This window comes from Coregonus clupeaformis, chromosome 7 (genome assembly GCF_020615455.1).
Source record: "Coregonus clupeaformis isolate EN_2021a chromosome 7, ASM2061545v1, whole genome shotgun sequence".
In the NCBI taxonomy this organism is placed as follows: domain Eukaryota; kingdom Metazoa; phylum Chordata; class Actinopteri; order Salmoniformes; family Salmonidae; genus Coregonus; species Coregonus clupeaformis.
In genome coordinates this window covers 45,575,313-45,601,692 of record NC_059198.1, presented here as the reverse complement: position 1 = coordinate 45,601,692, position 26,380 = coordinate 45,575,313, and the positions used below count along the sequence as shown (strand labels likewise).

General features: G+C 43.7%; 1 protein-coding gene across 1 annotated transcript in view; it reads right to left on the bottom strand.

Annotated features, from left to right (window-relative positions):
- LOC121570261 (aspartate beta-hydroxylase domain-containing protein 2-like) overlaps positions 1-26,380 on the bottom strand; it is a 101,780-nt gene that overhangs the window by 11,973 nt on the left and 63,427 nt on the right. The window contains exon 3 of the mRNA XM_041881735.1: positions 76-282. Coding sequence (XP_041737669.1) covers positions 76-282 — 207 coding nt within the window. The remainder of the gene's footprint in view (positions 1-75; positions 283-26,380) is intronic.

Sequence of the window (26,380 nt, the reverse complement as noted above, 5' to 3'; positions counted from 1 at the left end):
TCAAGAAAATGAGGAAGGAACAATTAAAAGGTGTTGAACAGGTACATGCTCATTGGGAGTTGTAGGCTTGTGTACCTTAGGTCCCAGGCCGGTCCAGCCCATCTTTGGATCCATGCCTCTCTGGTAGACCGCCTGGAACTCTGCAAGGATTACAGGATAGTTGGCCTCCAAGACCTCAATGTCATGTCGATGGGCGTCACGTGGGAAAAAAGGAATGCTGGGGACATCTGGGAGGAAGAAGAGATGAGGCTTTTGGATGGAGGAGCGATCATTTAATGTGGCCTGAGAAAGACAAATCACAGAGAAAGAGTCATACATTCTAGAGAAAGAACTGAACATTAGACATTGGTTAATACATATTTATTGTAATTGTTTTACACTGAGGATGAAAACAAAAACATGCAAGTGATGTTTTTGTTGTATTTTTCTTTTTTCTTTCTGTTCTTTAAATCCCAACCACCAGGACACCAAACACACACCGAGAGGTACCCTTCCCCAGATCTGTGCCTCGACACAATCCTGTCTTGGAGCTCTACAGACAATTCCTTCGACCTCATGGCTTGGTTTTTAATCTGACATGCACTGTCAACTGTGGGACCTTATATAGATTGGTGTGTGCCTTTTCAAATCATGTCCAATCAATTTAATTTACCACAGGGGGACACCAATCAAGTTGTAGAAACATCTCATGGATGATCAATGGAAACAGGATGCACCTGAGCTCAATTTTGAGTCTCATAGCAAATGGTCTGAATACTAATGTAAATAATGTAAAACAAACAAATGCAGATAGTTTGTCGTCATTTCAGCTGCAGAGTTTTACATGATTGTTTGCTGTCGACGGATAGCTAGCGACAAGAATGTTAGCCAACCTTCATTGCAACCATTCTTTGATTGCATAGCAACAATAAATAATTGTATTGTTAATACATTTGTAAAAATTTCTAAAAACCTGTTTTTGCTTTGTTATTATGGGGTATTGTGTGTAGATTGATGAGGGGGGAAAAAACTATTTAATCAATTTTAGAATAAGGCTGTAACGTAAGAAAATGTGAACCATTCTTGATACACACAGGAAACTGTTGAGCGTGAAAAACCCAGCAGCTTTGCAGTTCTTGACACAAATTGCGTCTGGCACCTACTACCAAACCCCGTTCAAACGCTTACATTTTTGTCATTTAGCAGACGCTCTTATCCAGAGCGACTTACAGGAGCAATAAGTGCCTTGTACAAGGGCACAGACATTTTTCACCTAGCTCAGGGATTCGAACCAGCGACCTTCGGTTACTGGCACAATGCTCTTAACTGCAGGGCTACCTTAAATATTTTGTCTTGTCCATTCACATCTCAATTGTTTCAAGGCTTAAAAATTACTCTTTAACCTGTCTCCTCCCATCCCCTGCCTTTCTGTAAGCAGTAGGAAGCAGATTATTCAGTCAACCTTTTAATCTGTTCTTGATTATGGTGATGTTATTTATCAAAGTGCAGCTGCTACTACTCTTAAACCTTTGGATGCCATCTACCATAGTGCCCTTCATTTTGTTACAGGTGACAGTTTTGATACTCATAACTGCATCCTGTATCAAAAGGTTGGCTGGACTTCACTATCAGAGGAGGAAGGAGAGGACCATTCTCAGTGAATTTCATACAAATAAAAATTATAAAACATTGAAAAAGTTATCCTTTTTAGATAAAACTATACTAAATATATTCACATCACCAAATAATTGATTAAAACACACTCTTTTGTAATGGTTACAGTAGCCGCAACATCACTCTGTAGGGTAGCACCAAGGTGTAGCCGGAGAACAGCTAGCTTCCATCCTCCTCTTGGTACATTGACTTCAATACAAAACCTAGGAGGCTCTTGGTTCTCACCCCCTTCCATAGACATACAAAGTAATTATGACAACTTCCGGAGGACGTCCTCCAACCTATCAGTGCTCTTGCAGCATGAACTGACATGTTGTCCACCCAATCAAAGGATCAGAGAATGCATCTAGTACTGAAAGCATAAGCTTTTCAACAAATTAATTTCTTCAAAAATGAAGCAGCAAGAGACAGTAATTTTTTTTCAGTTTCACTTACTTAGCTAGCAAATGCAGCTGGCTAGTTTAGTTACTCAAACACCAGGCTCAAACAGAGGGATGCTACGTTAGCTAGCTGGCTATGATTATCCAACAGAACACTGGAACTCTTCCAAGTCAAGGTAAGCTTTTGGTTTTATTAATTTATTGCCACCGGGGCCCGCCGGTCTAACTGCATGATTCGTCTACTCCTGGCACTGACGAAGATGGCGGCCTCGCAACTAGCTCTTAGGAAACTTTGCAGTATTTTGTTTTTTTTAAGTATTTTTTTTACATTATTAGCTCAGAAAGTGTTTTGCATCATTACATACAGCTGGGAAAAACTATTGGATATCAGAGCGGCGGTAACTCACCAGCATTACGACCAGAAATATGACTTTCCCGAAGCAGATCCTTTGTTTGCTCTCCCCAGGGCAACTGAACTGATTCCAGCGGCCGACCCAAAACATTGCCAGCGGAGGAGAGGCACTCGGAGTGGCCTGCTGGTTCGACTTAGGAGGCGTGCACACCACCCAACGCTTCCAAGTATCCTACTTGCTAATGTTCAATCTTTGGTTAATAAAGTCGATGAACTACGGGCAATGATTTCTTTCCAGAGAGACATCAAGGCCTGTAACATACTCTGTTTCACGGAAACATGGCTCTCTTGGGATATTCTGTCAAAATCGGTCCAGCCAGATGGGTTCTCAGTTCATCGCACAGACAGGAATAAATATCTCTCCGGGAAGCAGAAGGGCAGAGGTGTGTGTTTCATGATTAACGACTCATGGTGTAATTGTAGTAACATACAGGAACTCGAGTCCTTCTGTTCACCCGACCTAGAATATCTCACTATCAAATGCCGACCGTATTATCTCCCAATATAATTTTCTTCGGTTATAGTCACGGCCGTGTATATCCCCCCTCAAGCCGATACCACGACGGCCCTCAAAGAACTTCACTGGACTTTATGCAAACTGGAAACCACATATCCTGAGGCTGCATTTATTGTAGCCGGGAATTTTAACAAAGCAAATTTGAGGACTAGGCTGCCAAAGTTCTATCAACATATCGACTGTTGTACTCGTGCTGCCAAAATCCTTGACCATTGCTATTCAAACTTCCGGGATGGTTATAAGGCCCTCCCCCGCCCTCCTTTTGGCAAATCTGACCTCGACTCCATTTTGCTTCTCCCTTCCTATAGGCAGAAACTCAAACAGGAAGTACCCGTGCTAAGGACTATTAAACACTGGTCTGACCAATCGGAATCCACGCTTCAAGATTGTTCTGATCACGCGGACTGGGATATATTCCGGGTAGCTTCTGAAAATAATTTAGACTAATACACTGAAACAGTGACTGAGTTTATCAGGAAGTGTATAGGTGATGTTGTGCCCACTGTGACTATTAAAACCTACCCTAACCAGAAACCGTGGATAGACGGCAGCATTTGAGCAAATCTAAAAGCGCGAACCACCGCATTCAACCATGGCAAGGTGACTGGGAATATGGCAGAATACAAACAGTGTAGCTACTCACTCCGCAAGGCAATTAAACTGGCAAAACATCAGTATAGAGACAATGGAGTCGCAATTCAACGGTTCAGACACGAGACGTATGTGGCAGGGTCTACAGACAATCACGGACTACAAAAAGAAAACCAGCCACGTCACCGACACTGACGTCTCGCTTCCAGACAAGCTAAACACCTTCTTCGCCCGCTTTGAGGATAACACAGTGCCACTGACGATTCCCACTACCAAGGACTGTGGCCTCTCCTTCTCCGTGGCCGACGTGATTAAGACATTTAAGCATGTTAACCCCCGCAAGGCTGCCGACCCAGACGGCATCCATAGCCGCGTCCTCAGAGCATGCGCAGACCAGCTGGCTGGTGTGTTTATGGACATATTCAATCTCTCCCTTTCCCAGTCTGCTGTTCCCACATGCTTCAAGATGGCCACCATTGTTCCTGTACCCTAGAACAATGGGTGCCAGGTAGGCGGAGTTTGTCTTTTCAGACATATGAAATGGTTCAAACTGGGAATACTTCGCCTACCCGGTGCACAGGACTTCTGAATCACGTGCATATACCACCAACAGCGCAACAGGCCTTTATCGTTGGTGATCGACTAGGAATGCCTTGAAGATCGACCAGTTGGTGACCACTACCAGTATGGTTACATTTCATATTATATACTGTAGTCAGACTTATTATTATTATAGTCAATCATATTATTATAGTCAGACTTAATGTTATTGTTATATTCAGACTTTCAGTCAATCTGTCTGCAGCAGTCTATCAACAGCTTTGAAACATGTTATACAGGACTTGTAGCACACCAAAATATTTGAAGATAAATAATGTAACCCCTTCTACCACCTCGTCCCATCTCACATGTTTAAAATGCTTTCAAGACAGAACTGAAAATGAGGCAATGGCTTTATCTCAATACTCTACAGTGGCCTCCTTTACTTTTCTCATTTCCTTCTTTCCTTTTCTTCACCCGGCTTGATCCGACACTAGTAGGATAGGTTCTAGCCAGTGAGAGGAAGCCACTGTTGAGTATTGAGACTAGGCTTGGGCGGTATCCAGATTATCATACCTTCATACCGACCTTGTGCCATACCGGGATATTCGGTAATACCGGCACTGAACACAAGGAGCGCTATTTTCAAACCCCACTCTGCCTCTGTAATCCGAAGGTTAGCAATGCTAACAAGTACATGTAAAAACCCATATAGAATGCTAACTAAATGCAAAAGTTACAAAAAAAATGATACTCAGTTTGCTGCACGCACAAAACAAATATTAGACAGCAAGGCTCTTGTTCCGGGAAGGGATTTTCTGCTGTTACCAAGCAAAGCTTTATTTTGGAAGAAGTTAACCACTTAGCTAGATAGCTAACTAGCTACTAAATTAGTAAACCAAAGCATTTGTCACATTTTAGACAGTAAACAACATCTCCACTGGGGCCCCACAAGGGTGCGTGCTCAGCCCCCTCCTGTACTCCCTGTTCACCCATGACTGCGTGGCCAAGCACGCCTCCAACTCAATCATCAAGTTTGCAGACGACACAACAGTAGTAGGCTTGATTACCAACAATGACGAGACAGCCTACAGGGAGGAGGTGAGGGCTCTGGGAGTGTGGTGCCAGGAAAATAACCTCTCACTCAACATCAACACATCGTGGACTTCAGGAAACAGCAGAATCAAACCCACAACCCTGGCGTTGCAAATGCCATGCTCTACGAACTGAGCTACATCCCTGCCGGCCATTCCCTCCCCTACCCTGGACGACGCTGGGCCAATTGTGCACCGCCCCATGCATCTCCCGGTCACGGCCGGCTATGACAGAGCCTGGATTCGAACCAGGATCTCTAGCGGCACAGCTAGCACTGCGATGCAGTGCCTTACACCACTATGCCACTCAAGACACCTACAGCACCTGATGTCACAGGAAGGCCAAAAATATTTATGTAGTGTTGTGGTGTCTCTCTTGTATTGATGTGTGTTTTGTCCTATATATATTTTTTAAATCCCAGCCCCCGTCCCCGCAGGAGACCTTTTGCCTTTTGGTAGGCCGTCATTGTAAATACGAATTTGTTCTTAACTGACTTGCCTAGTTAAATAAAGGTAAAAAAAAAAAAAAACCCTGTCGTGACTTTTCTCATGTTTTTCTCATTTGCATCAGCTAAATACATTTACTATCTATCCATTATCGCTCGCAACCCCCAGTCATAACCACGATTAGGCCTACCTGCCATGTTGGTGTAGTCTTACAGTTGCCTAGGCTACATGTATTTCATTATATCGTTTCACTTACCGTTTCTTCTCTGTAAATGCCATCACGACTGCATTATTACTGTAGGCCTACTTAAGGTCGCTGGCAATCGCAGATAATATTCAACGTAAAAAGTAGGGTGTCCAATAAATATAAAAAATTGGGACCAAGGGGTATGGGAATATGTTTACTGTATAGATAATAATCTCAGAAAACCAATGGTCAAAACTGTATCCGATCAAAATGATAGAGTTGTTTCCCCCTGTAGAATTGCTAACATTATGGGAACAAAATCAACAGAGGCCCGAAATAAAAAGTGTCCACTAAGGTTGAAAAATACTTCTCGAAAACAACACAATTTGTAGCCAAAGCTTTGTAACAAACATGGAGTTCATTGTAAGTCATCAAACTATAACCTATCTTGTTGTCACATTGTGTGTAAGTTCAATAATTGGAAAGCAATATTTATAATCGATTAAGACGTATAGGCTTTCCTATAACTATAAGACGAGCAGCTGTAATTCACCTCAAGCATCTTCCTCCTTTTATTCGTAGCCTACCTGAAATACTGATTTTCGCGTTGTAGCCTACTATTCACCTCTCTACCTAAATCCACAGGACATAGGTTAACAACATTGAGGTAAGATAGTTATCCATTTTGATACGTGACATAGGCCTATAGTATTTTCATATTTTGATGTACACTTTCATATTCAATGTGAAATACCTATCCCTTTTCGATGATTTCCCACAAAAGCAAGCGTCGTTTTGCGCAAACTCAACAGAGCTTCAAGCATTGGCGACTAAAGACTTTACAATTCCAAGCCTGCATATTTCAGCTCCGGTCATCCTAATTGTACTTTTTGCAACCTGCAGAAAAAAATGTAAAAGGACCTTTGCAACATCAAATCTCCAAAAGTTGATGCAAGGAAGCGGCATCGCTGTCAACAGTGCTCTGTGCTTTGTTGTAAGATGTATTACGTTACAAAAAGAAACTGAAAGGTCATATTTTTCTCGGGAAATGTATTTTATACCATAAAGAATTTAAATGTCCTCACTAAATTGCATTTTCTCACACTATGAGCCTGTGCCTAAAAATAAATATATCACGGGATCATTGTGGAACGGATACACAAACTGGTTGTTTGAACCTGTTAAGACCATGATGTGCACATTCCAATGATCCAATGGGACAGTCGAGACGGGATGAACGGGACAGTAGGAAAAATGTATGAGGGCTTAGGAAACACACTTTTTCTGTAGGCTATTCTTAGATTGACATGACATCTTTGGGGTGTAGTTCATTACCTGTAAAAATGGCCCTACTGTATAAAATATATGGTACCTGACCACATTGAGTTAAAGCAATCAAATACAATGATTTTTGACCGTCCGTATGACGAGGTGCCACTACTTTAGGCTAATCTACAGTATAGCCTACAATGTTTAAGATATTCTCCTATTTAATGTTATATCCTATCAAAGACATTTACGGTTGCATGATGTCATTAGTAATTGGCACCTAGAGCACTGAGAGTGATCGATGTATGCAACATTGGTCATTTGATGTTTTATGGCAGGGATGGGCAACTTTGATGGGGTGGGGGCCACCAAAAATCTGAACTCATCATAGGGGGCCGCAGTGGCTCGCGGATCTGCATACCGACAGAGCCTTTTGGGGGAAGTTTTAGAGTTAATTTCCTTCAAATCTATACATTTTGCCATGGGGTGGAGAGAAGATTTTGCAATTTTATAACTAATTTCAGACAATTCTACTAATTTTGCCATTACATTTAACATTTTATTCATTTAGCAGACGCTCTTATCCAGAGCGACTTACAGTTAGTGAGTGCATACATTTTTCATACTGGCCCCCCGTGGGAAGGTGGAGATGAACATTAGCAGTTTTACATCTAATTTCCTGCAATTCTACACATTTTGCAATAGGGTGGAGCGAAATGTTTGCTGTTTTTAGTATGATATCTGAATGAGAGTGACTAACAAAATCAATTTTGGCCCCCCGGTCGGTAATTCGATCATGATTACTACAAGTTTAGATAGTCTGGCGGCCACCTAATTTACAATCAAAAATGTTTTAGCTGTCATGTGCTAATTGAGACACCGTCAGTGACTGACATACAGTACCAGTCAAAAGTTTGGACACACCTACTCATTCAAGGGTTTTTCTTTATTTTTACTATTTTCTACATTGTAGAATAATAGTGAAGACATCAAAACTATGAAATGGCACGTGGAATCATGAAGTAACCAAAAACCCAAAAAGTGTTAAACAAATCAAAATATATTTTACATTTGAGATTCTTCAAGTAGCCACCCTTTTGCCTTGATGACAGCTTTGCACACTCTTGAAATTCTCTGAACCAGCTTCACCTGGAATGCTTTTCCAACAGTCTTGAAGGAGTTCCCACATATGCTGAGCACTTGTTGGCTGCTTTTCCTTCACTCTGGCATCCGACTCATCCCAACCCATCTCAATTGGGTTGAGGTCGGGGATTGTGGAGGCCAGGTCATCTGATGCAGCACTCCATCACTGTCCTCCTTGGTAAAAATAGCCCTTACACAGCCTGGAGGTGTGTTGGGTCATTGTCCTGTTGAAAAACAAATGATAGTCCCACTAAGCGCAAACCAGATGGGATGGCGTATCGCTGCAGAATGCTGTGGTAGCCATGCTGGTTAAGTGTGCCTTGAATTCTAAATAAATCACAGACAGTGTCACCAGCAAAGCACCCCCACACCATAACACCTCCTCCTCCATGTTTTACGGTGGGAACTAGACATGTGGAGATCATCCGTTCACCCACACCACGTCTCACAAAGACGCGGCGGTTGGATCCAAAAATCTCTAATTTGGACTCCAGACCAAAGGACACATTTCCACCGGTCTAATGTCCATTGCTCGTGTTTCTTGGCCCAAGCAGGTCTCTTCTTCATATTGGTGTCCTTTAGTAGTGGTTTCTTTGCAGATATTCGACCATGAAGGCCTGATTCACACAGTCCTCTCTGAACATTTGATGTTGAGATGTGTCTGTGACTTGAATTCCATTCCTGTGGCAGTCCTCATGAGAGCCAGTTTCATCATAGCGCTTGATGGTTTTTGCGACTGCACTTGAAGAAACTTTCAAAGTTCTTGAAACTTTCCGTATTGACTGACCTTCATGTCTTAAAGTAATGATGGACTGTTGTTTCTCTTTGCTTATTTGAGATGTTCTTGCCATAATATGGACTTGGTCTTTTACCAAATAGGGCTATCTTCTGTATACCCCCCCTCCCCCCTACCTTGTCACAACACAACTGATTGGCTCAAACACATTTAAAGGATCAAACACTTTTATTCAATTTTCGCCTAGAATGACATACCCAAATCTAACTGCCTGGAGCTTAGGACCTGAAGCAAGGATATGCATATTCTTGATACTATTTGAACACTTTGAAGTTTGTGGAAATGGGAAATTAATATAAGACAATATAACACATTGGCTCTGGTAAAAGATAATACAAACCAAAAAACGTGTGTTTTATTTTTTGTTCCATTGTCTTTGAAATGCAACAGAAAGGCCACAATATAATATTGCAGTTTAGGCGCAAATTAGAATTTGGCCACTAGATGGCAGCAGTGTGTGTGCAAAGTTTCAGATTGATCCAGTGAAGCATTGCAATACTGGACTATTTAGGATCAAGTCTGCCCAAATGTGCCGAATTGGTCAATTGGTACATTTTCAAGTACGTAACTATAGAGAACATACAAAAATGATATGGTAATACAAAATGAAAGTTTACACACTCCCAGGAATGTCAAACATGATGGATCATTAGCTTCTACACTAACTTTCACACATCTAGATGGCCGGGCGCGGTGGGTGTGGAGCTAGAGACAGCAGGGGTTCAAACTGTGGAACCCAGTTACTTCATTTGAATATAAAAATGGATTTTATCAAACAAAACTATGCTACATTTTATCTCTGGGACCCTCAGGATGACAAATCAGAGCAAGATTACTGAATGTTAGTTCATTATTTACCTTCAGAGGTGAATGTATCAAACCAGTTGCAGTGATACGTTTTTTTGTTGTTGCGCACTCTCCTCAGACAATAGCATGGTCTTTTTTCACTGTAATAGCTATTGTAAATTGGAGAGTGCAGTTAGATTAACAAGAATTTAAGCTTTCTGCCCATATAAGACATGTCTATGTCCTGGAAAGTTGCTGTAACTTAGAACAGTCATGCTAATCATATTAGCACATGTTAGCTCTACTGTCCCGTATACGGGACACCGATCCCGTAGAGGTTAAAGCACTTACATTACATATAAAACAAAAGATAAAACAGTACATCATTAAATATTATTACACCACTACATATCTACAATACCACCATACAACAATATTACAATGTATGCGTATGTCTGTAACTTTGTGTGTGTGTGTGTGTCTCTTCATAGTCCCTGCTGTTCCATAAGGTGTATTTTTTTTACCCGTTTAAAAAAAATCTTATTCTACTGCTTGCATCAGTTACCTGATGTGGAATAGAGTTCCATGTGGTCATGGCTCTATGTAGCGCCTCCCATAGTCTGTTCTGGACTTGGGGATTGTGAAGAGACCTCTGGTGGCATGTCTTGTGGGGTATGCATGGGTGTCCGAGCTGTGTGCTAGTAGTTTAAACTGACAGCTCGGTACATTCAGCTTGTCAACACTTCTTACAAAAACAAGTGGTGATGAAGTCAATCTCTCCTCTACTTTGAGCCATGAGAGATTGACATACATATTATTAATGTTAGCTCTCTGTGTACATTTAAGGGCCAGCCATGCTGTCCTGTTCTGAGCCAATTGTAATTTTCCAAGGCCCCGCTTTGTGGCACCTGAGCACACAACTGACCAGCAGTCTAGGTGAGACAAAACTCGGGCCTGTAGGACCTGCCTTGTTGATAGTGTTGTTAAGAAGCCAGAGCAGTGCTTTATAATGGACAAACTTCTCCCCATCTTAGCTACTATTATATCAATATGTTTTGACCGGGACAGTTTACAATCCAGGGTTACTCCAAGAAGTTTAGTCACCTCCACTTGCTCAATTTCTACATTATTCATTGCGAGATGTAGTTGAGGTTGTCCCAGATACAATGCTTTTAGTTTTGGAAATATTTAGGATGAACGTATTCCTTGCCACCCATTCTGAAACTAACTGCAGCTCTTTGTTAAGTGTTGCAGTCATTTCAGTTGCTGTAGTAGCTGACGTGTATAGTGTTGAGTCATCTGCATACATAGACTCACTGGCTTTACTCATGTCATTAGTAAAGATTGAAAAAAGTAGACTAGACAGCTGCCCTGGGGAATTCCTGATTCAACCTGGATTATGTTGGAGAGGCTTCCATTAAAGAACACCCTCTGTGTTCTGTTAGACAATTAACTCTTTATCCACAATATAGCAGGGGGTGTAAAGCCATAACACATCACTTTTTCCATCAGCAGACTATGATCGATAATGTGGCAATATCGTCTGCTATTATCCTCAGTAATTTTCCATCCAGATTGTCAGACCCCGGTGGCTTGTCATTGTTGATAGACAACAATCATTGTTTCACCTCTTCCACACTCATTTCACGGAATTCAAAAGTACAATGCTTGTCTTTCATAATTTGGTCAGACATACTTGCATGTGTAGTGTCAACGTTTGATGCTTATCTTGCCAATGAAAAAGTCATTAAAGTAGTTGGCAATATCAGTGGTTTTGTGATGAATGAGCCGTCTGATTCAATGAATGATGGACCCGAGTTTGCCTTTTTTCCCAAAATGTCATGTAAGGTGCTCCAAAACTTTTTAATATCAATCTTTATATCATTTATTTTTGTTTCATAGTATAGTTTATTTATATTTGTATTTAGTTTAGTCACATGATTTCTTAATTTCCAGTATGTTTGCCAATCAATTGGGCAGCCAGACTTATTTGCATACCTTTTGCCTCATCCCACTCAACCATACAATTGTTCAATTTCTCATCAATCCAAGGGGATTTAACCATTTCTACAGTCTTTTTCTTAATGGGTGCATGCTTATTAGCAACTGGAATAAGCAATTTCATAAATGTATCAAGTGCAGCGTCTGGATGCTCCTCATTACACTCCACAGACCAGCAAATATTCTTTACATCATCAACATAAGCTCACTGTACACTGCAAACTTTTTTTGGAGCCAGACTGACGTCATCAGAGTGTGCTGCTGAACACTGTATGCTAGAAACACTCTGTTATTTTAACTAAAACATAACCAATCTTTGTTAAACATAAATACCGAACGTGTTTTTGCATGGATTCTGCATCGCGGTTAGCTTTTACCGGCTAGGACCACTATCTCTTGTCCCAGAATCCCGCTTAACTGACAGGTTAAAGTCTGATTGAAAGAGCCGCTAACCTAGCTAAGCTGCTAGTCATCAAGAGACAGGTTGAAACCTGCTTAACAGAGACGCTAAGCTGCTAGCCATCAAGCTAACAAAGACAAGACAGAACAAAGGAATGATGAGATGTGATGCGGCAGTGGCTAGAAGGCCGGTGATGATGAATGCCAAAGCCTGCACGAACAAGGAGAGGAGGCAGCTTCGGAGGAAGTCGTGACACTTAACAACACTATCAACAAGGCAAGTCCTACAGGCCCTAGTTTTGTCACACCTAGACTACTGTTCAGTAGTGTGGTCAGGTGCCACAAAGAGGGACTTGGGAAAATTGCAGTTGGCTTAGAACAGGGCAGCACGGCTGGCCCTTAAAAGTACACGGAGAGCTACAGTGGGGAAAAAAAGTATTTGGTCAGCCACCAATTGTGCAAGTTCTCCCACTTAAAAAGATGAGAGAGGCCTGTAATTTTCATCATATGTACACGTCAACTATGACAGACAAATTGAGAGAAAAAAATCCAGAAAATCACATTGTAGGATTTTTAATGAATTGATTTGCAAATTATGGTGGAAAATAAGTATTTGGTCACCTACAAACAAGCAAGATTTCTGGCTCTCACAGACCTGTAACTTCTTCTTTAAGAGGCTCCTCTGTCCTCCACTCGTTACCTGTATTAATGGCACCTGTTTGAACTTGTTATCAGTATAAAAGACACCTGTCCACAACCTCAAACAGTCACACTCCAAACTCCACTATGGCCAAGACCAAAGAGCTGTCAAAGGACACCAGAAACAAAATTGTAGACCTGCACCAGGCTGGGAAGACTGAATCTGCAATAGGTAAGCAGCTTGGTTTGAAGAAATCAACTGTGGGAGCAATTATTAGGAAAGGAAGACATACAAGACCACTGATAATCTCCCTCGATCTGGGGCTCCACGCAAGATCTCACCCCGTGGGGTCAAAATGATCACAAGAACGGTGAGCAAAAATCCCAGAACCACACGGGGGGACCTAGTGAATGACCTGCAGAGAGCTGGGACCAAAGTAACAAAGCCTACCATCAGTAACACACTACGCCGCCAGGGACTCAAATCCTGCAGTGCGAGACGTGTCCCCCTGCTTAAGCCAGTACATGTCCAGGCCCGTCTGAAGTTTGCTAGAGTGCATTTGGATGATCCAGAAGAGGATTGGGAGAATGTCATATGGTCAGATGAAACCAAAATATAACTTTTTGGTAAAAACTCAACTCGTCATGTTTGGAGGACAAAGAATGCTGAGTTGCATCCAAAGAACACCATACCTACTGTGAAGCATGGGGGTGAAAACATCATGCTTTGGGGCTGTTATTCTGCAAAGGGACCAGGACGACTGATCCGTGTAAAGGAAAGAATGAATGGGGCCATGTATCGTGAGATTTTGAGTGAAAACCTCCTTCCATCAGCAAGGGCATTGAAGATGAAACGTGGCTGGGTCTTTCAGCATGACAATGATCCCAAACACACCACCCGGGCAATGAAGGAGTGGCTTCGTAAGAAGCATTTCAAGGTCCTGGAGTGGCCTAGCCAGTCTCCAGATCTCAACCCCATAGAAAATCTTTGGAGGGAGTTGAAAGTCCGTGTTGCCCAGCGACAGCCCCAAAACATCACTGCTCTAGAGGAGATCTGCATGGAGGAATGGGCCAAAATACCAGCAACAGTGTGTGAAAACCTTGTGAAGGCTTACAGAAAACATTTGACCTGTGTCATTGCCAACAAAGGGTATATAACAAAGTATTGAGAAACTTTTGTTATTGACCAAATACTAATTTTCCACCATAATTTGCAAATAAATTCATTAAAAATCCTACAATGTGATTTTCTGGAATTTTTTTTCTCATTTTGTCTGTCATAGATGACGTGTACCTATGATGAAACTTACAGGCCTCTCTCATCTTTTTAAGTGGGAGAACTTGCACAATTGGTGGCTGACTAAATACTTTTTTCCCCCACTGTAACAGTGATGACATGCATGTCAGTCTCTCCTGGCTCAGAGTGGAAGAGAGATTGACTTAATTACTGCTTGTTTTTGTGAGAGGTGTCGACGAGCTGAATGTACCGAGCTGTCTGTTTGGAATACTGGCACACAGCTCGGACACCCATGCATACCCCACAAGACATGCCACCAGAGGTCTCTTCACAGTCCCCAAGTCCAGAACTGACTATGGGAGGTGCACAGTAGAGCCATGACTACATGGAACTCTATTCCACATCAGGTAACTGATGCAAGCAGTAGAATCAGATTTAAAAAACAGGTAGAAATACACCTTGTGGAACAGCAGGGAGTGTGAAGAGAGACACACACACACAGACACACAGGCACATACACACATACATATAGACACTCTACACACATGTACACATGGATGTTGTTTTGTAAATATGTGATAGTGGAGTAGTGGCCTGAGGGAACCCACTAAATGTATTGGGTAAAGTGTTATGAAATATAATGTCATGTAAATTTTAAATTGTATATAACTGCCTTAATGTTGCAGGAACCCAGGAAGTTGGCAGCAGCTAATGGGGATCCTTAATAAATACAAATACAAATAAGAATCCCTATGAAACGTATTGCATGACCTCTTATACACTATATAAGGCCCAGCCTTTGGAACTTTGGTTTTCCTAGTTATGGCTACTATATTGTGATCACTACATCCTATGGATTTGGATACTGCTTTAAAGGAGATTTCTGCAGCATTAGTAAAGATGTGATCAATGCTGTGCTATTTGTAACTACCCTGGTTTGTTGACTGATAACCTGAACCAGGTTGCAGGCAGTGGTTACAGTTTGAAGTTTTTCTTGAGTGGGCAGCTTGATGAAAGCCAGTCAATATTTAAATCACCCAGAAAATATACTTCTCTGTTGATATCACATACATTATCACGCATATTATCCAGATACTGACTGTTAGCACTTGGTGGTCTGTAGCAGCTTCCCACAAGAATGGGCTTTAGGTGAGGCAGATTAACCTGTAGCCATATTACTTCAACAGTATTTAACATGAGATCCTCTCTAAGCTTTACAGGAATGTGGTTCTGAATATAGACCGCAACACTGCCCCCGTTGGCATTTCTGTGTTTTCAGTAGATGTTATGGCCATGTATTGCTACCACTGTATCATCAAAGGTGTTATCTAACTGAGTTTCAGAGATAGTCAGAATATGAATGTCATCTGTTACAAGAAAGTTAATGACTTCATGAACCTTGTTTCTTAGGCTTCATATGTTAATATGGGCTATTTTTAGCACTTGTCTTGGTTACTTTATTGTTTTTAATGCTTTACTTCAATTGGAAGCTTATCAGAAGTAGATTTGCTCATGTTATTTATATTGGAGATGATGGTGCACGTTGAGCTGCACACAGTGGACTTCCTACTAGGGCACACCACCTCAGTGCTAACAGTGTAACTCTGGTTCATAGGCACATGATTACTGCATACAATAGCTGTAGGATTAACAGACGTATTCAGGGCAGTTAGGGGGACATAACTTAAGTTACTTACATTGTGTCTGCCAACACCCCTGGGATAATGTACATTTGATGCAGCATTATGACAACTCATTGTCACAATGGTAGGGATTAACTGAGCTGGTCTTGGGTCATTGAGAAGTCATTGTCTTAATTGAGTGTACAAAACATTAAGAATCCCCCCCTTCAGAACAGCCTCAATTCATTTACATTACATTTACATTTACATTTACGTCATTTAGCAGACGCTCTTATCCAGAGCGACTTACAAATTGGTGCAATCACCTTATAGCCAGTGGGATAACCACTTTACAAATATTTTTTGGGGTGGGGTAAGGGGGGGGCGGGGGGGTAGAAGGATTACTTTATCCTATCCCAGGTGTTCCTTAAAGAGGTGGGGTTTCAAATGTCTCCGGAAGGTGGTGAGTGACTCCGCTGTCCTAGCGTCGTGAGGGAGCTTGTTCCACCATTGGGGTGCCAGAGCAGCGAACAGTTTTGACTGTGCTGAGCGGGAACTGTGCTTCAGCAGAGGTAGGGGAGCCAGCAGGCCAGAGGTGGATGAACGCAATGCCCTCGTTTGGGTGTAGGGACTGATCAGAGCCTGAAGGTACGGAGGTGCCGTTCCCCTCACAGCTCCGTAGGCAAGCACCATGGTCTTGTAGCAGATGCGAGCTTCAACTGGAAGCCAGTGTAGTGTGCGGAGGAGCGGGGTGACGTGAGATAACTTGGGAAGGTTGAACACCAGACGGGCTGCGGCATTCTGGATGAGTTGTAGGGGTTTAATGGCACAGGCAGGGAGCCCAGCCAACAGCGAGTTGCAGTAATCCAGACGGGAGATGACAAGTGCCTGGATTAGGACCTGTGCCGCTTCCTGTGTAAGGCAGGGTCGTACTCTCCAATTGTTGTAGAGCATGAACCTACAGGATCGGGTCACCGCCTTGATGTTAGCGGAGAACGACAGGGTGTTGTCCAGGGTCACGCCAAGGCTCTTCGCACTCTGGGAGGAGGACACAACGGAGTTGTCAACCGTGATGGCGAGATCATGGAACGGGCAGTCCTTCCCCGGGAGGAAGAGCAGCTCCGTCTTGCCAAGGTTCAGCTTGAGGTGGTGATCCGTCATCCATACTGATATGTCTGCCAGACATGCAGAGATGCGATTCACCACCTGGTTATCAGAAGGGGGAAAGGAAAAGATGAATTGTGTGTCGTCTGCGTAGCAATGATAGGAGAAGCCATGTGAGGATATGACAGAGCCAAGTGACTTGGTGTATAGCGAGAATAGGAGAGGGCCTAGAACTGAGCCCTGGGGGACACCAGTGGTGAGAGCATGTGGTGCGGAGACAGATTCTCGCCACGCCACTTGGTAGGAGCGACCGGTCAGGTAGGACGCAATCCAAGAGTGAGCCGCGCCGGAGATGCCCAGCTCGGAGAGGGTGGAGAGGAGGATCTGATGGTTCACAGTATCAAAGGCAGCAGACAGGTCTAGAAGGACAAGAGCAGAGGAGAGAGAGTTAGCTTTAGCAGTGTGGAGAGCCTCCGTGACACAGAGAAGAGCAGTCTCAGTTGAATGACCAGTCTTGAAACCTGACTGGTTTGGACCAAGAAGGTCATTCTGAGAGAGATAGCATCGTTGGGCATTTACTCTACAAGGTGTCGAAAGCGTTCCACAGGGATGCTGGCCCATGTTGACTCCAATGCTTCTCACAGTTGTGTCAAGTTGGCTGGATGTCCTTTGGGTGGTGGACCATTCTTGATACACACGGGAAACTGTTGTGTGAAAAACTTTGCAGCGTTGCAGTTCTTGACACAAACCAGTGCACCTGGCACCTACTACCATACCCCGTTCTTAAATATTTTGTCTTGCCCATTCACCCTCTGAATGGTACACATATACAATCCATGTCTCAATTGTCTCAAGGCTTAAAGATCCTTCTTTAACCTGTCTCCTCCCCTTCATCTACACTGATTGAAGTGGATTTAACAATGCACACACTGTATATATATTTTCTGTTGTATTTTTGACTTTATGTTTTGTTTTACCCCATATGTAACTCTGTGTTGTTGTTTTTATCGCACTGCTTTGCTTTATCTTGGCCAGGTCGCAGTTGTAAATGAGAACTTGTTCTCAACTGGCTTACCTGGTTAAATAACGGTGAAAAAATAAAATAAATAAAAAAACAAGTTACATCAATAAGGGATCATAGCTTTCACCTGGATTCACCTGGTCAGTCTATGTCATGGAAAGAGCATGTGTTCTTAATGTTTTGTACCCTCAGTGTATATTGGTGCAAAGTTTGTTGGCAGACGCACTTTGGGGTGACACCAAATTACCAAATCTTTTTTGGACATGTTTTTAGTGCTGCACGCCACTGTTTAGCCTTTAGTGGAAGCAAATTGGAGCCCAATGTCATCTAGCTACATAATTTTCTAAGGTGTGATCTGTAATGTTAACTGCGTCTTATGAACGAGTCTTACGGACGAGTCATACGTGTAGTTATGGTGACCTGCATTTGTAGTTATGGTGACGCCAGGGGTGATAATAAGGTAGGTGCGTTCCTATTTCAATTTCAAGACAAGGACGATTAAACTCATCTCTTTCAACTTTTCTAACTTTAGCTGCTTCAATGCAGCATTTTGATAACTGGCTGGATCTGCTATTGTTAGCGCTGTGGTCTGCTCACCCAGTGCTTTTAATTCAAATGTGAATTACATAAACTTGAATACCTCCTCAGTTTTCAAATCACGTAGAGGGCTTGGGCTGTAACGTGATAGCAACCAAAGCCCATGTAAGTCAGTTTATAACATTTCATCATTGATCTGAGAGTTCCCCATATTGACATTGGCTGCGGCCTCATGCCCTACTGTGCTGGGAAAAGTAATTCAAATTTCTACTCCTTCCTCTAGTACTAATCGGGATAGACCAAATGGTGCAGTTCTATGCAATCTTATACCAACTACATCAATATCAACCATCGGACAGGGCCTGCAACTGCCTATTGAATGTAGCTTGGTTGCGTTGGAGACTCCATGTGACTTAAAAAACCGTAAAGGACTTGGGTTGATGCATCTGACCATTAGGAGCTTACTTCCTAAACTGGATTATGAATCCGGACATTCTGGTATTGACTGAAACTTGGATCTCTGGGGACATTCTGGACTCTGATATGAATATTGAGGGTTATAATGTGTTCAGAGCTGACAGACAGGATAGATGTGGTGGAGTGGCCATTCTTATTAAAAATCATTCCTCTGTCTCTTTACTGAAATCCATTTCCCTTGCCAATTATTATTTTTTTGCTCCCACACTACATGACCAAAATTATATAGACACCTCATTCCAAAATCATGGGCATTAATATGGAGTTCATCCCCCACCCCTTTGCTGCTATGACAGCCTCCACTCTTCTGGGAAGGCTTTCCACTTGATGTTGGAACATTGCTGCGGGGACTTGCTTCCATTCAGCCACAAGCATTCGTGAGGTCGGGCACTGATGTTGGGCATAACAATGCCCCCGTGCACATGATGAATTGGAACGCCAATTGCCTGGCTCGCAATTAGCATTCCGATTCATCCCAAAGGTGTTCGATGGGGTTGAGGTCAGGGCTATGTGCAGGCCAATCAAGTCAATTTCTGTATGGACCTCGCTTTGTGCACAGGGGCATTGTTATGCTGAAACAGGAAAGGGCCTTCTCCAAACTGTTGCCACAAAGTTGGAAGCACAGAATCGTCTAGAATGTCATTGTATGCTGTAGTGTTAAGATTTCCCTTCACTGGAACTAAGGGGCCTTGCCCAAACCATGAAAAACAGCCCCAGACCATTATTCCTCCTCCACCAAACTTTACAGTTGGCACTATGCATTGTGGCAGGTAGCGTTATCCTAGCATCCGCCAAACCCAGATTCGTCCGTCGGACTGCCAGATGGTGAAGCAGGATTCATCACTACAGAGAACGCGTTTCAACTGTTCCAGAGTCCAATGGCGGCAAGCTTTATACCGTGCCCGCATAGGCCGTTCTTCAGCCACCACCGCTTGTGGCTCTGGCCCTTGGGGAGCCCACAGAGGCTGGGACTCGGGTAATAGTAGTGGAGGAGGTCCATCAGGTGGTGTCTCTGGCCTGTATGTCTGTTTTGCAGGCATTTGTATTCCTTGAGGGGCAGGGACTTTTCTGAGGCGGCTGGCATGCCAGCGTAATCCATTGCTCAGCATGATGGTGGCGGGCCCCAGTTGTCAACTGACCTGCATCTCACGACCTAGCATGAGAGATGCCGGGGAGACCTGTGTTGTTGTGTTTTAGCTTGCTCTGTAGTGCATTAGCGTTTGGTTCAAGGCAGTTTGCACCCCTGGACCAGGTGCGGTCTGATGCCGTTCTTCAGCGTTTGGTTGAAGCGTTCTACTCCTCTGTTAGCTTGTGGGTTGTAGTAGGCCATGTGGATGTGTTTGATTCCTTTTTTGCTGAGATAGGAGGAGAACTCGACAAAGGTTAGCTTGGGCCCATTGTCCGTGGTGAGGGTGAGGGGTAGGCCCCACCTTGTGAACAGGCTGTCAGTTACGACAGGAACCACTTCTGGCCACTTAGAGTAGAGGTCAAACGCCACCACCAGGAAACGCTGATGGTGAGGGACTGCGTGCCCATGGATCTCTCCACAGATGTCCAGGTGGATGTGCTCCCAGGGGCGCGACAGCAATGTGAGGCTGCAGGGGGGGTGGGGCAGACTTTCCTTTTTTTCCACTTAGGAGGAATGCAGCACAATCCCTGACCAGGGCTTCAATGTCGTGGTCGATGCCTGGCCACCACACAAGGTCTCAACATCGCTGCTTGACCTTCACTATGCCCAAGTTACCTTTGTGTGCCATGGATGGAACACGCGCACGCAGGCCACTCGGGACCACAGTGCAAAACCCTCGAGAGACACAGACGTCTTCCCAGCAAGAAATTTTGTGCTTCACCCTGGCGAAAGGCACCAGCTCTTCCGGCACATGTGCTGGCCATCCAGTGCATATGTAGGTGTGCAGGGTAAACAGTGTGGAGTCCTGTTCCGATGCTTGCTTTAGCTCCTACAGTGAGAAGGCTGGCTGAAGGGGAGTGTAGAGCATTTGTACAAGCTCTGTTTCGTTGTCGTCTGGCAAGACTGTTGGAGTAGGAACGTCGATGGAGCGTGAGAGGAGGTCTGCCACCACGTTATCCCTCCCTGGAGTGAACTTCAGCTGATAGTCATACTGTCTGATGCGGTCGGCCCATCTGTGCTGCCGAAGTGGCTTGGGGCCAGTTCCTAAGGCTGACAGTAGCGTCGTTAGGGACTGGTGGTTGGTTCGGAGCGTGAAAAGCCGGCCGTACAGGTAGAGGTGCCACCTTTTGCAGGCCCAGACACAGGCCAGTTCTTCTCGTCTGCCCACAGAGTACCGTTGCTCAGTGGGGCTCATGGCCCTCGAGGCAAAGGCGACGTGCCTCTCAATGCCATTCTGCAGCTGTGAGAGGACATCTCCTAGCGCTCCAGCAGAGGCATCACAGGTGACAATGGTGGGGCAGACAGGGTCAAAGAGAGCCAAGGGGCACAGTGGGTGGAGGGGCACCTGAAGATAACCCTTACACAGGTCGAGCTTCGTGAAGACCCTGGAGCCGTGAAATTGTGCGGTCAGCTCCTCAGCTGCAGGCAAGCGGTACTTATCCGGGAAAACAGCCTTGTTCACAGCATGGAGATCCACACAGGTCCGGATCGCATTGACTGGCTCAATGATGTCTACCTCCAACTGTGACCCGAGATATTTTGTGACATCATCCAAAGGGGATGCGCCGCAGGGGCTGCATGACTGGGGTCACGTCCGGGTTCACTAGGGGCCTGTGAGTAAAGCCTGTGAGGCAGACCATTCCCTCAAACAGAACTGGCCAGTTCTGTTGCCATGTGCAGGTAACCTGTTGGATAGCTGACCCACTGTCATCTCTCAGTGTGAACCCCAAGCCTGTAAAAAGGTTGAGGCCCAGGAGGTCGGCACCCCGCTTTGCAACGTGAAATGTGAATGACGGTAGATGCTTGGCACCGTAGTGCACTGGGACCTGGAGGGTTCCTGCAATGTCTATCTTGGGCTGTCGAAGTGGTAGGTGACTGAAAAACTTGTAGTATGTGGCAAGGTTGAGCAATGACACCAGTATCCAGTAGCAAAGGCAAACCACCTCGCCCAGCTGCACAGTGCATGTCTTGAATGACACATGGTTGGTGGAGACGGTTCGGATTTCAGTGTGTTCATGTTAGAGAGCGAGATGTTCTGAGTGGAGCTAGTAGCTGGGGCAGAACGACACACTTTTGCAAAGTGATTGTATTTTGAACAGTTCTTGCATATCTTTCCACGGGCTAGGCAGTTTGAAGGCCTTGAATCATGAGAGCTAGCCCCACAGTTGCCACAGCTACTTCTGTTTGTTTGTCTGTGTGCCTGCTGCACAGGCATTGCCGGTGTCTGTGTCCATGCAGCTATTGACATAGGAGGGCGTGCACAGCGTGTGATCGCTGTAGTGCGCCTGCGCGGGCTGAAGCTGCTGTGTGAGAATGGCTGGTGGCCGAGTGTATGCTGCAGAGCTGTCTATTAGCATAGTAGAGCCTTCCAAAGCCGCTTCAACCTGGAGTGCTATTTTAATAGCTCCATCAAGTTGTAAATTATCCGATTGCTAAAGCAGTTTCTCCCTTGTCTTTTCACATAACGTCCCTTCTATCAGCTGATCCCTGATGATCTTGTCCTGAAGTGTCCCGTAGTGACAAGAGCTAGCCAAATCCCTCTGATTAGCCGCGTAGCTTTGAACGGACTCACCGGGCCGTTGGTGTCTTTTCCGTAGCTGGTAGCGTCGGAGGAGCACTCACTCTTTTCCGGCGAAGTGGTTCCGTAGGAGGCTGTCTGCCGCGGTGAATGTAGGAGCCGATCCAAGCGCTCTGAAAATCTTCTGTACCGAGGCAGTGATGGAGCAGTGCTGTCCTCCGCTTGTCGGAGATTGTAGAAAAGTTCATAGCTTCGAGATAAGTGTTAAAACTTTTTAAGCCAGTTATTCCACGGGACTGGAGGTTCAACAGGCATGGCGAGGAATGGTGCTGGCGGTGGTAGGCTAAATTCAGCCATCTTCGTCGCCAATGTTATATCTAGCTTAGCTGTAGAAGAACGCACATCTGCACGGTTTCACATTGTACATCACTCTGACGTTTAATGACATGTGCCACTCATTCTGACAACCCATTCATACGTAAAGCAGCACACTGTCCTAAACCATAGCAATGTACAGTACGACGTACAGCACGTCGTACCATACATAACACTACCACTTCGTGGCTGAGTCGTTGTTGCTCCTAGACGTTTCCACTTCACAATAACAGCACTTACAGTTGACTGGGGCAGCTCTAGCAGGGCAGACATTTGACAAACTGACTTGTTGGAAAGGTGGCATCGTATGACGGTGCCACGTTGAAAGTCACTGAGCTCTTCAATAAGACTTTTTTTTGCTCTGACATGCACTGTCAGCTGTGGGTTTTACGAGATGTTATGAACGCAGCATTAACATGTACTGATATACTGGTGGTGGCTCATTAGAAAATGTGGGGGTCGTGTTTTTCAGCGGCAAGGACTGGGAGACTAGTCAGGATCAAGGGAAAGATGGACGGAGCAAAGTACAGAGAGATCCTTGATGAAAGCCTGCTAAGAGCGCTCAGGACAGACTGGGGCGAAGATTCACCTTCCAACAGGACAATGACCCTAAGCACACAGCCAAGATAACGCAGGAGTGCCTTCAGGACAATTCTCTGAATGTCCTTGAGTGGCCCAGCCAGAGCCTGGACTTGAACCCGATCGAGCATCTCTGGAGAGACCTGAAAATAGCTGTGCAGTGACGCTCCCCATCCAACCCGACGGAGCTTGAGAGGATCTTCAGAGAAGAATGGGAGAAACTCCGCAAATACAGGTGTGCCAAGCTTGTAGTGTCATACCTAAGAAGACTCAAGGCTGTAATCACTGCCAAAGGTGCTTCAACAAAGTACTGAGTAAAGGGTCTGAATACTTATGTAAATGTGATATTTCCGTTTTCAATTTTAATACATTTGCAAAAATTGCTAAAAACCTTTTTTTGCTTTGGCATTATGGAGTATTGTGTTTAGATTGATGAGGGGGGGAAAACAATGTAATCCATTTTAGAATAAGTCTGTAATGTAACAAAATTTGGAAAAAATCAAGGGTATACTTTCCGAATGCACTTAAGAACTGTTTCTCAAATCTATTGTTGTTCAGTTACCATCTCCACACAAAAAGTAGGTTAAATTAAATATTTAAGTGATAATCCCCTCGACGCTGGTGTTTGGAGGATATATTGGCATGGGTGTTGTTAGGCCTGAGACGAAGTCGAGGGCTGGCAAACTGTGCCATAATATCCTCCAAACACCGGCGTCGAGGGCATTATCACTTTTATACAACGGGTTACCAACGTATTCAAATAATGATTGACACATTTTAATTAAAAACATTATTTTGATGAATTTATTCATACTATTTCATCCTTTCACAAGATATAGTCCTGACACAAATCTAGGGTTGCTACCCAAGCCGGCTGGTCGTTGGTTCTATCGGTTCAGTTGCCAGGGTCATTAAGTATTTTTGTTCTAAATCTATGTACAGTTGTTCATTCTAAATGTTCCGTTGCCATGATGACTGGCAACGTTCTTATCCCTTGCTTGCTAGCTAGCCAACTTTGGATAACACAGTCAGATCAAACAGTGCAGCCAGAATAACAGCAAAGTAGCTGCATTTGCATTTGTTTAAAGAGGAAGTTCACCCAAAAACACTTCTGGACCCTTTATAACACTTGTGTGGCTGTTTGTCATTACCCTTGACAGTTTTTAGGTCCATTGTTTGAGTATTTAGCTTTCTGTATTTTTATATCAAAATGCTGAATTTCCTAAATGACCTAAAATGCATTAAAAACTGTATTTATTGTTAAATAAACAACGATTGGTGTCTCGGCATTGAATTGCCAAATAAATGTGTTTAATGTAAAAAAATAAATAAACAAAGAGCTACTTTGTGCTAGCGCAAAGGTCTTCGATATAGTCTGTAATCCTGTAGAGACTCTTCTTCGTGGTTCTAAAATTGATCATTACAGACGCGGGATGAAGGACCGTCTTACTATAAGTCTTCAAGAAAGGAAATCAGGATGAAATAAGTAAACAAAGAGATGGTAGCTAGCTAGGCTAGTGGTTAGTAATCTCTGAAGTAAAGTAAGGCTAGGTGAATAACGTTCATAGTCGAGTAGCTGAGTGACGTTGGCCAAAATGAAGTGCATTGTACCCGGGTGCAATAATGCTCCGGTCAGCTACAAATACACTACACATTTCCACTCTTTTCCTGACCGCGATGGAGCTTTGTGTTCTGACTGCAGGCCATCTGACATCCTGCTTATGGTGTCGATACGACGCCTGAAGTCATTCACCAGCTGCGGTTGACTGTGTCCAGTGATCACTTTGTGGCCACTGACTACAATGGGGACGGGTTGAAGCCGGGTTCTGTTCCCACTGTCTTTCCACCATTGACAGGAAAGCTCCAACCATTCAAGGTATGTTGCAAGCTAGATAAGTTGCTAACACCTGTAGCTAGTCACCACAAAGTCATTTATAATGTTATTTGTTTGCCATTCCTTGAACTAGTTTGTGGTGTTTTTAGCTTAGCTACTACTGTAGCAGTAATGTTATCCTGTCCTACTGACTGTTTTGTTTATTTTGCTTTGTGATGCAAGTCCCTTTTTCATTATAACGTTACTGATAAGAAATAGTATATTATTTTCTACTAGGCATCACAGGTTTCTGTATTGCTATTGATTGCATAAATGACTTGCCCTAGTTAAGATCCATGAGTAGGACACAGCCCTAGCCAGAGCCATATATGGCTCTGGGTCTAGCTGATGCATGAGCTGTAATGAGAACAATCTCCTTACATTATTTCAATTAAAAAATTTAGAATATCAGCTCCTGAATTGACATGTAATGACTGACTTTCTGTTTTATACCAGCCAACATCACCAATCACTCTTTCTGTTTATACCTGCCTGGGAGGGAATGGAAGACGGAGAAGGGTGGTGGAACAGACAAGAGGATAGGAGAATTAACCATACTGTCTCTGATTTTTATCTTTGTTCAATTTCTCACATCTTTGTATTATTTTCACACCTTTTTCAAAGAGGGGACCCAATGTTCCTCCACTCATGCCTCCTCCAATAATTGTCTAGGAGGATGCAAGGAAAGACTAATTTCTATATTTTGTTTCGTTATTCTGTTACACAATTGTAGTATCTGAACATTTATAGCTTTGGCTGAGGTTTTCATATGGTTGGTTAAATGGACTCTACTTTGCTTTGCTGAAACATCTGGAAAGTATTACTATAGGGGCCCCCTAAGACAGTGGGGATTGGGATATGTGGAGGCCAGGGATTGGTCTATTCAAAACACGCCATCTTATGTTACATAGGATATATACCATGTTTGAACAAAGGGACGAGGAGAGTGATCATATTTGATATTGGGTTTGTTGCTCTCCAGATTCTGCAGAAATCTGTAAATTGATGCTGAATCTTTTATATAATAAACCTTTGTAATAAAGTACAGTGTCAG